Source organism: Populus alba, chromosome 9 (assembly GCF_005239225.2).
Source record: "Populus alba chromosome 9, ASM523922v2, whole genome shotgun sequence".
Taxonomy (NCBI): Eukaryota; Viridiplantae; Streptophyta; class Magnoliopsida; order Malpighiales; family Salicaceae; genus Populus; species Populus alba.
The window spans coordinates 1,795,211-1,806,095 of NC_133292.1; the positions used below are offsets into that span (position 1 = coordinate 1,795,211).

Genomic DNA, 10,885 nt, shown 5'->3' on the forward strand with positions numbered 1-10,885 from the left:
CACCACGACTAATCTCACGGCTCACTGAACATCCTGCAAACATAATGAGCATGTAAGGCACTGCGGGGATGACAGGCATGCACGGTGAAGTTTGAACCCAGGATGCCAAGGAAAGGAACAAGTCTCTTTAACCGTTGGGCCAAGACCTCAAGTGCTGTTGATTTATCTTTTGATTGTAAGTGTTGATGTGACAATCAATATATTAACATTAAGATTGTTGATTGCGGGGCTACAAAATTAGTGATCGTGATCATTATTTTTATGAAAAAATATAATTTCAAGTATTTCGATAAGTTTCAATAATAAAAGTAGAATGTGGATTATGAGAATAACGTTATAATCCACGAGGAGAGAAGTGATGAGTTGGTAAAAGGAGGAGAAAGAAAATGAAAATGGAGGAGATTTTTATTGGCTTGTGAGCTATCTGGGTAAAAGCTGAGGTAAGGCAAACATTCCTCTGATCCTGTAGCGCTAAAAGTTATGGAAAACAAAAACATGGAAGTTTAGGCGTGCTAATGGACGCCTGCGCTACCGTTATATATATGCTCGAACCCACTATCAAACTTTGCTAAGCTTGTGTGGTGCTGGTGCTGGTGCTGGTGCTGGTGGGTCACTTATAGGGGTGGAGACAGAGAGGGTATTTCTTCAAGACACAGTTGTTGTTCTTTGTTTTCTGGGAAAGAAGGGGAGAGGGAGAGGGAAATGGATGTGGAAATGAAGCAATCGAGATTTAAAAGGATTTGTGTGTTTTGTGGTAGTAGTCCGGGAAAGAAAAGCAGCTATAAAGATGCTGCTATTGAGCTTGGAAAAGAATTGGTAATAAACAAAAACAAAATCTGTCTCTCTGTTTTGGCCCCTGTTTCTTTTTTACAATTCAATCTCTTCTTCTTCTTCTTCTTCTCTCTACTTTCCGATGATTTCTTCTCAGGTTTTCTTGGTTTTGTTTCTTGACTATATATTGCCACTACATGCATACAACTTGCCTCTTGTTTTGGTTTTCCATTCTAAATCCTGTGACTGTGTTAGATTATTGATCCTAGCTTCTGTCTTGCATTGTTTTTATGGGTTTTTAAGAATTCTAATTCATCACTCATGAACGCTTATCATCATTTCCTCTGCTTTATATTCCATGAAACTAAGCTTGTTTCTCTGAGCTACATTACACATCCACGATGATATATGATTTGTTGAACCAAGAATTTGACATCATTTCCCTTCTTCTTTTCAAAGGTATCAAGAAATATTGACCTGGTTTACGGAGGAGGGAGTATTGGTTTAATGGGGTTAATTTCTCAAGCTGTTTTTGATGGTGGCCGTCATGTGATTGGGTAAAGCCTCGCCATTTTTCACTGTTTAGTTCTCTTCTTCCTTTACATTTTTTTTCGAGTAGGCGAAGAAATGCACTTATTTGTTCTTATTAATTCTCCCGTGAATAACTACTAATATTTGTCATTTGATTGCCTGTAGAGTTATCCCCAAGACACTCATGCCTAGAGAGGTATTTCTTCTCTTACTGTAATAGGGCTTGAACCTTTGAGACCTGCTCTGTGTGCGTGTGTGTGTGTGTGTGTGAAGGGGAGGGAGTGGAAAAAGAATCATCTTTTTTTCTAATTTTTCTTGAATGATTTTCTTCTTTCTCTTGCTTTAATTCTTTCTTTAAAAATCTTTTGTGGTACCTACTTTCACTTGAATTTCTACCTCTCTTTTGTTATCTCCTTTTCTTCTCTTTTTTTCTCCATACAGCTCTTTTGAGCCTCATGCATGTTCTAACTATAAGGTAAAGGCTTTCACATTTAGGGTTTTGTTTTTTTTTTTTTGATGAACTTGCCTATCAATCCACCTGGTGGAATCTGGGCCTTCACCATTTTGTCCCTCTCTAAAACGTTTTACTTGGCAACTTGGTAGAGTTTTATGAGGACTTTCTCTTCTTCTTCGGGGTCATCTTGGAAAAAGCATGATATAAATATGAGACTTAATAGTATGACATGTTTTTTTCCCCCTTGCATTTCCCTCCTCTTTAATTCTCCTCTCTTCTGCTTTATGCCTTTGATTTTGAGCCCACCACCTCTGCCACTCATCATTGCGTCTCTGTGGATAACTCTTTGTCTTGAAAAAGACTTGGCGTCTTTTGTGCATTGTTTTATGTTGACTTGGACACTGGATATTGTGCAGATCACTGGAGAAACAGTAGGTGAAGTGAAGGCTGTTGCTGATATGCACCAAAGGAAGGCTGAAATGGCTAGACATTCCGATGCTTTTATTGCCTTACCTGGTTGGTACAACCCTTAAGAACCCTAACAAGACATAAGTTATCTATAAATAGGAATCCAACTTCTTAAAATGCTGAATAAACTAGAATCTGTCTGCTCTGAGTTTGGTCTCTCGGTCGAAGACCACAGTGAAGGTCGTCGTCACAGGTTTCATTATTATCATAAGCTTCTGGCATTGAAAATTAGGGTTCTGGGGAGCCCTTATTTTCGGTGGTCAGCATGCATTCTCGCTCTGGGCCACAGTACTGCTAGCTACCTTCCATGGCCTCCATGTCTTGTATATAACCGTACCATCCGCTTTGAGAGGGGAAAAAATAAAAAAATAATAATTGCTAACTCGTACCAAATGGTCCTTTTGCCAGCTGACCTGCTGCAAATCATGAGTAATTTCCCCCTCCTCTTTTTCCTTTTACCTTCGAATCATAGTAATCATAGGGCTGCTTTTTTGTCCCTCCTCTGTTCTTTTATCTTCGAGTCATGGTCACCGACCGGCTTTGAAAATTCGACTCGGTTCAAGTTAATCGAGTGGTTGGATCAACATGAAACATCCTTTTCATCTTAGAAAATCTAGTTGGAACCAAAACCGGTTTGGATCAAGCTCCAGTTCGGCAGGTCATTGAGCTAGCCCAACTTAATTTTTATCCATTTTTAAATTGAGAAATTGGCCCAATTAGAGTAAGTAATGTGCTGGGGATAGCCCTTCGAGCACTGAAAGAATGAGCTCAACAAATGCCATTTTATGAAATTCTTTTTCACAAAATTCATTTTCAACTAGTATAAGTGAATCTCTAACCTGGTGATTTTTCTTCGGTTGTGAATGAAGGTGGCTACGGGACCCTTGAAGAACTGCTTGAAGTCATAACTTGGGCCCAGCTTGGCATCCATGACAAGCCGGTAAAGCACCTTTCCTTGTATCCAATTTGTCTAGCATTCCTGAAGTGGAAGAAGCCGATAATTTCTATTTATTTCTTGGTAGTAGAGTTCAATAAACCAAGTCTGGAAGCAGAATTACAGTAGGAGTCATGTTTTGCAGGTGGGATTACTGAATGTGGATGGATATTACAACTCCCTGCTGTCATTCATTGACAAAGCGGTAGAGGAAGGCTTCATCAATCCAAGCGCACGCCATATAATTGTATCCGCCCCCACCCCAAGAGAGCTTGTCAAGAAAATGGAGGTACTCATGGTGTTTATTTTACTTCTTGACAGGCCAGACGCTTGGGAGGGAATGGTTTTTGATATTGCAGTCGTCCTGACAAACTTATGAACTATGAATCTGTTTCAGGAGTATTTTCCACGACATGAAATAGTGGCCTCAAAGCTAAGCTGGGAGATTGAACAGTTAGGCTACCCTCCACAATGTGATATCTCAAGGTGAAAGAGATTGATCCATACAAAGAGAGGAAACAGAGCATGATATATGCTTTTGTCAATGCAATGGACTAATTTTAGATGACCAATATAGTCTTCTTCTTCTTCTTCTTCTTCTTCTTCTTCTGAAGTAAACTACAGACAAAATCAACCTTAAGATTCCAGGCATGATTCATCTCTCCAATGAAAAATCTGGTGCTGTTTTGTTTTGTGTGTTATTATTGCGGGAAAATGAAGGGAAGGAGTAGAATTTTACAATCGGTGAAACCAACGAGTTTGCAGTTTTCAAATAAAAAAACTGAAGATATAAAATTCCGCTGCCCAATGGGCTCATCTGCAAAACTTACAATGTAAAGCCTACCTGGGCTGGATTTTAATTCAAATCAAAATAATATATATTTATCCGTTTAACTCAATTGATTTACTTGTCTGTTTCAACACCAAGAATTAAAAAAAAAAAATTGATTTTGATAATAAAAAATAAAAATAAAATTGACTAGTCTCCTTTTCAGGTAAGATCGTGGCCCGGTTATGACAAACCATGCAAATAGAAGCAAGAGATGATACTGGCGGATCCAGTGTGTTGTTTAGGAAGAGACATGGACCTCAAGAATATTTACCCCAAGAAGATGAAGAAAAAAAAAAACCTTGGTTTACCCGGTTCTGTCTTTACCAATCCGGCTACTACAACTAGGCTTGTAGTGTGTTTGACATTAAGGATTAAAATGTTATTTGTTAAAAAATTTAAATTGTTTTTGCTTAAAAGTTAGGTTTTTTTTTTTTAGATTATTTTAATGTACTGATGTTAAAAATAAATTTATTTAAAAAATATTATTTTAATGTATTTTCAAACGAAAAGTACCTTGAAAAACAACCGCTATCACAATGCCAAATATGCTCTTAAATAGTAAGTGTATTTGAATTAATACTGGAATTAAAATTAAGAAAAAAAAAAACTAAAAAACAAGTGAATCATTGTGCACCAAGGTACAAGTATATTGAAATAATAAAATGATCATTCTATTCTTCTAAAATAAAATTGTTTAACTAGCTATTAAGGGCAAAACGGTATTTTCAATATAGTCCATTTTTCATTATCATATTGATCGAGGATAATTCAAGTCTTTAAATATTTTTAAAGTATGATAAAATAACTTAAATACCATTCAAAGCAAAAATAAAATAAAATTGGGATTCAAGGGCTTTTCAGTCTTTTAACATTTGATTGTACAATGAAATGGCTTTATTTTCTTTAAAAGTAAAATATTTAAAATTTAAATTCAGGGGCTTTTTTATATTTTCATCATGGTGTTTTAATAATAATCAATTTGAATAAGATGCAATTTAGTCTTTTTCATATTTTCATATACTTTGGTGGATATTTTCTTTTATTTTCCTTCTTTTCTCTTTCATTGCTTCGGAGTACACATAAGCCCTTCTAAATATCAAATGCATACTATCATGTCAGTTTGTATTTGTATCAAATTTACTTATCATTCTTCTTATTGTTATTTGTTTTGTTTTCAATGCTTTTTGAAGTTGATTTTTTTCAATCACATCTCTCAATATTTTATTTTATTTTATTATCTAATTTGGTCCTCATTCTTTTGATTACTATTTATTTTATTTTTTTCTTGATTTTTTTTTTAATTTCATCCATCAATATTTTATTTTATTTTATTTATTTATTATCAAATTTGGTCATCATTCTTATAATTGCTGTTTTTTTATCCTTTTCTTGATTTATTTTATTTTTCAATTTATTCCTCATTATTTTCTTTCATTTTGTTTTTTATACCAAATTTGATGCTCGTTGTTTTGATTGCTATTTGTTTTGTTTTTTAACTTTGGATTATTAAAATTTTGCTTCATGATCTTTTTATGTTTGCCTTTTACATAATAATCTCGATCTCATGACTTAAATCACAAGTTTTGAAAATTAACTTGATTTAACTCATGTATTTTTTTTAGATCTTCTTTTTAATTGATTTATTTTTAATTTTATCATTCGACATTAGATTATTAGAACTTGAGCTTGGTGACTTTTTTTTGTTTTTCTTTGCGTGAGATTATTCCAATCTCATACCTCAGGTCACAAGTTAGTTAAGTTAACCTAGGTCATGGGTTAGTTGAGTTAAATAAGGTTAACTTGGGTTTTTTTATGTTTTTTAAAATTTTCCCTTTCATCATTTAGCTTACTTGAGAGCGAACCTCCATTGTTTTTTTTTTTTATTTCTTTTATGCAAGGTTATCATGGTCTCATGACAAGGCCACAAATTTAACATGGTGACTTGAGTTAGGTTTTTTTTTTTATCCTTTTGAATTTTTTTTAGTTTATCCTTTAAATGTTTACTTTGTTGATAACTCATCATTGGATTTCTTTTATTATTTTTATGAGGTTATTTCATTTTCATTTAATTTTTACTTTGTTATTAAATAAGATCGTTGAGACCTTTTAACAATATTAAAAAATATATTTTTATAATATTGACAAGCATTCATTTTTTATTATTAGTCATTGATATTTTTTGGGTTTTTTTATTGTCATTGATTTTTTTTAATTATATTATTAAATTAACCAAGATTGTTAAATTCATTCAAATCAATGACCTAGGTCCTAGATTTTTCTTACTCTTTTAAAATGATATCATTGCTCATTGGACTTTTTTTTTAAGTTACAAAAATTTAACCCATCTTCCAATGTAGTTTGGGCCACCTATGTAGTACAAAACACTAAAAGAGATAAGTAATTCATTGTAGATTGTGAGACAATTTATTATAGATTGAAATAAGATTTTGTATTTTTTTTTTCATTTTGATCCTTTTTTATTATCCTTTTTTTTCCTTTTCAAATTCATCCCTTATGTTATGTTGATTGTGAGATTAGTAATTTATTTTTATTTGTTTTTTATATGGGTTTTGAGGTTAACTTGTTATCAAGTTTGGTGCTCGGATTCATGAAAATGGATATATATATATATATATATATATATATATATATATATATATATATATATATATATATATATATATATATATATATATATCTGCTCAATTGATTTAATTATCTATTTCAACACTAAGAATTAAAAAAAAATAAAAAAAGATTTTGATAATAAAAAATAAAAAATAAAATCGACTAGTCTCCTTTTCAAGTAAGATCGTGGCCCGGTTATGACAAACCATGCAAATAGAAGCAAGAGATTATATTGACGGATCCAGAGTGTTGTTTAGGAAGGGACATGGAACTCCAGAATATTTACCCCAAAAAGATGAAAAAAAAAAAAAACCTTGTTTTACACGGTTCTTTCTTTACCAATCCGGCTAAAGTGTGTTTGACATTATGGTTAAAACACTATTTATTACAAAAATTTAAATTATTTTTGCTTAAAATTAGTTTTTTTTAGATTTTTTTCATGTGCTAATGTTAAAAATAATTTTTTTAAAAAAAATCTTATTTTAATGTATTTTTAATCAAAAAATACTTTGAAAAAACAACTGCTATTACAATTTCAAATACGCTATTAAATAGCAAGCATACTTGAATTAATACTAAAATTAAAATTAAGAAAAAAAAAACTAAAAGAGACAAGTGAATCATTGTGCACCAAGATATAAGTATATTGAAATAGTAAAATGATAATTTTGTTCCTCTAAAATAAAATCATTTAACTAGCTATTGAAGGCAAAACAATATTTTCAATATGGTCCATTTTTCATTATTATATTGATCGGGGATAATTCAGTCTTTAAATATTTTTATAATATGATAAAATGACTTAAATACCCTTCAAAGTAAAAATAAAAATAAATTAAAATTCAAGAGCTTTTCAATCTTTTGACATTTGATTGAATAATGAAATGACTTTATTGCCTTTAAAAGTAAAATATTTAAAAATAAGCCCAAAGGCTTTTTCATATTTTCATCGTGGTGTTTTATTATAATCAATTTGAATAAGATGCAATTTAGTTTTTTTTTCATATTTTCATTTACTTTGGGGGGCTTTTCTTTTCTTTTCTCCTTCTTTTTATCTTTCCTTGCTTTGGATTTTACGTTAGCCCTTCTAAATATTAAATGTATCATGTTAATTTGTATTTGTATCAATTTTGCTCCTTATTGTTATTTGTTTTGTTTTCAATCTTTTTGAAGTTGATTTTTTTTTTCAATTACATCCCTCAATATTTTATTTTATTATTCAATTTGATCCTTATTCTTTTTATTGCTATTTATTTTTTTCTTTTCTTGATTTTTTTCAATTTCATCTCTTGACATTTTATTTTATTTATTTATTATCCAATTTGATCCTCATTCTTATAATTGTTATTTTTTTTTATCTTTTTCTTGATTTATTTTATTTTTCAATTTATTTCCTCATTATTTTCTTTCATTTAGTTTTTTATACTAGATTTGATGCTCATTGTTTGATTGTTATTTGCTTTGTTTTCTAACTTTAGATGATTACAAATTTTACTTCATGATCTTTTCATGTTTTCCTTTTACAGGGTAATCCCCGTCTCATGACCTAAATCATAAGTTTTGAAAATTAGCTTGATTTGACTCCGGTCTTCTTTTAGATTTTTTTTAAATTGATTTATTTTTAATTTCATCATTCAACATTATGTTATTAAAACTTGAGCTTTGTCCTTTTTTTTTGTTTTTCTCTACGCGAAGTTATTTTGATCTCATATCCCGGGTCACAAGTTAGTTAACCTAGGTCATGGGTTAGTCAAGTTAAATAAGGTTAACTTGGGGTTTTTTATTTTTAAAAAAATAAATAAAATTTTCCCTTTCATTATTTAGCTTACTTGAGAGTTAATCTCCATTGTTTTTTTTATTATTATTATTATTTCTTTTATGCAAGGTTATTATGGTCTCACAGCCAAGCAGTAAATTTAATATGGTGACTTAAGTTTGGTTTTTTTTTATCCTTTTGAAAATTGGTTTTTTTTTTTTTTTTTTTTTAAGTTTGCCCTTCAATGTTTTACTTTGTTGGTAACTCATTATTGGATTTCTTTCATTTTTCTTTTTATGATATTATTTTATTCTCATTCCAAGTATTACTTTGTTATTAAATGAGATCATTGAGACATTTTAATAATATTTTGAGAGTATATTTTTATAATATTGACAAGTGTTCATTTTATTATTATTAGTTATTGGCGCTTTTTGGTTTTTTTTTTTTATTGTCATTGACTTTTTTTAATCATATTATTAAATAAGATTGTTAAACTCATTTAAATCAATGACCCGAGGTCCTATATTTTGCTTACTCTTTTAAAATGATATCATCGCTGAATTGGACATTTATTTTTACGTTAGAAAAAATTTGACCTGACTTCTAATGTAGTGTGGGCCACCTATTTAGTATAAAAAAACTAAAAGAGATAAGTAATTCATTGTGGATTGTGATACAATTCACTAAAGATTGCAATAACATTTTATTATCCACCCCTAAAAAAATAAAAAAAATAATAATAATAGGACAAGGCTTGTGGACTACCCTCAGTTCGTGTGCCTAAACTTTTAAGTTTTTTCTTTTCACTTTTATTTATTTGTTTGGGTGATTTGTTTTTCAGTTTTATCCTTTAATATTTTATTTTTTTAATTAAAAAACATAATTTATTTTAGTTTAATATTTGTGGGTTTTTCATGGTTTCAAATAAATACTTTGATATTTAGTTAATGCTTACTTTTGCAAACATCTCTTTTTTACTATATAATTAAAGAAAAAATATTTATTTAAAATAGATTAAAGTTTTGAAACCAAGTTTAGTACATCATTAAACTCAATCACGTATGAACAAAAAACCTTAAAGTCAGCTACCTCCGGGCCTTCAATTAAGGTCAGCCAAACATCTCTTTTCTTCGTACTTCTTACCAAAATCTGAAGACAAATTTCCATTCTTGCCTAATGATCTTTAATTAGGAGACTTGTAATAAGGAGTCCGTAGGGTTTGAACAAACCGTATGTGTGAAATTCCTCGAGCGTCTACTAATTAGGTGCCAGGCCACTTGTGTATCTGTTGAAATTATTAAGCACACTAATTAAGACCTGAGCCTGCACAGAGATTGACCGATCTGAGTGTAGAACAAATCAAGCATACGACACCATTACGTATATTGATAATGGCATTATTAAGGGATGCACGTGGAGATCGGAGGGAGACCCTTCAGACTTTGATCTCTCTCTCTCTCTCTCTCTCTCTCTATATATATATATATATATATATATATATATAGAGAGAGAGAGAGAGAGAGAGAGAGAGAGCACGGAACCTGCTTGGATCTAACCCTATGTGGATTCCACTTAATCATTTTTAAGCTTCGTCGAAACCCCAGGAATGGCCTGTCAAAGTTTGCCGCTTGGTTCGAGTCAAAACGTCTCAGTGCGCTTGATCTTGAGGGCTCCGGATTGTCTTGCAGCAAAGAAGGTTTGACTTTTCTTAGGGTTTATACAGGGTTTGGACTTTTTTGGACTTCGGTTGTCGAGATTTAAAAAATGCTTAAAGTTGGTGATTTGCTTGTGAATTTGAGAGGATTGGATCTTCTGAAAACAATGAAGGATTACATGATTAGTGATGGCTATACTCTAGGCATGTGCGCGAGTGTGAGATCATGTTTGCATGGCATGTTATACGGCACCTGCATTAACTGAAGAATGACTTGTCAGTCAATAAATTCATAACTATTGTCGGCTTGAAATTTTTATCAGTAGGATAAAAAAAAAAAAAAAAAACCTAGCCTAAAGTCATGCATGATAACCATCATTTTAAGTATTATTTTAATACCCAGGTGTATATTTATATTCGTATATTTATTATAAGGAAATCCTATCAATATATCTTATATATTACATCATTTTTCAATCATTTTATAAAAAGAAAAAAAAAAAAGCAATTTCAACCTTTGTTTGTTTTCAATACAACCACATATGTAAATTATTTTTGTTAAAAGTAGTGTTTAAGTGAGTAGTTTTATTATAAATTTGATGAAAATACATCTTTAAATAAATAGATCACAAATATATGTTGGTGCAGGGATTGGAATATGAATATTACATAATAAAATTTTAACTTGCACTTGTTACTTTTTGTATTTAATTTTTATTCATTTAAAGGAAAAAATTTGTCAATACACACACAAACCCCTATAATAAAATCCCCTTAATTTCTCCCACTTCACACCTTGAAACACAACATTTTTGTAAAGAAAGAGGTGTTAATTTTTACATCTTCTTACCCCA

At 30.8% G+C, this 10,885-nt stretch overlaps 1 protein-coding gene across 2 annotated transcripts; it reads left to right on the top strand.

Annotated features, from left to right (window-relative positions):
* The first annotated feature begins 386 nt into the window (after positions 1 to 386).
* LOC118034752 (cytokinin riboside 5'-monophosphate phosphoribohydrolase LOG1) lies at positions 387 to 4,335 on the top strand. Of its 2 annotated transcripts, XM_035040134.2 has the most exons (8): positions 387 to 816; positions 1,231 to 1,328; positions 1,468 to 1,498; positions 2,173 to 2,272; positions 3,094 to 3,164; positions 3,304 to 3,447; positions 3,556 to 3,644; positions 4,154 to 4,335. In XM_035040134.2, the coding sequence occupies exons 1-8, from the start codon at positions 703 to 705 to the stop codon at positions 4,155 to 4,157; spliced, it is 651 nt and encodes a 216-aa protein (XP_034896025.1). In that variant the 5' UTR covers positions 387 to 702; the 3' UTR covers positions 4,158 to 4,335. The 2 variants fall into 2 exon arrangements, with proteins under 2 accessions (XP_034896025.1, XP_073267423.1); XM_073411322.1 differs by lacking the exon at positions 4,154 to 4,335 and having other exon boundaries at positions 390 to 816; positions 3,556 to 3,852.
* Positions 4,336 to 10,885: the final 6,550 nt, after the last annotated feature.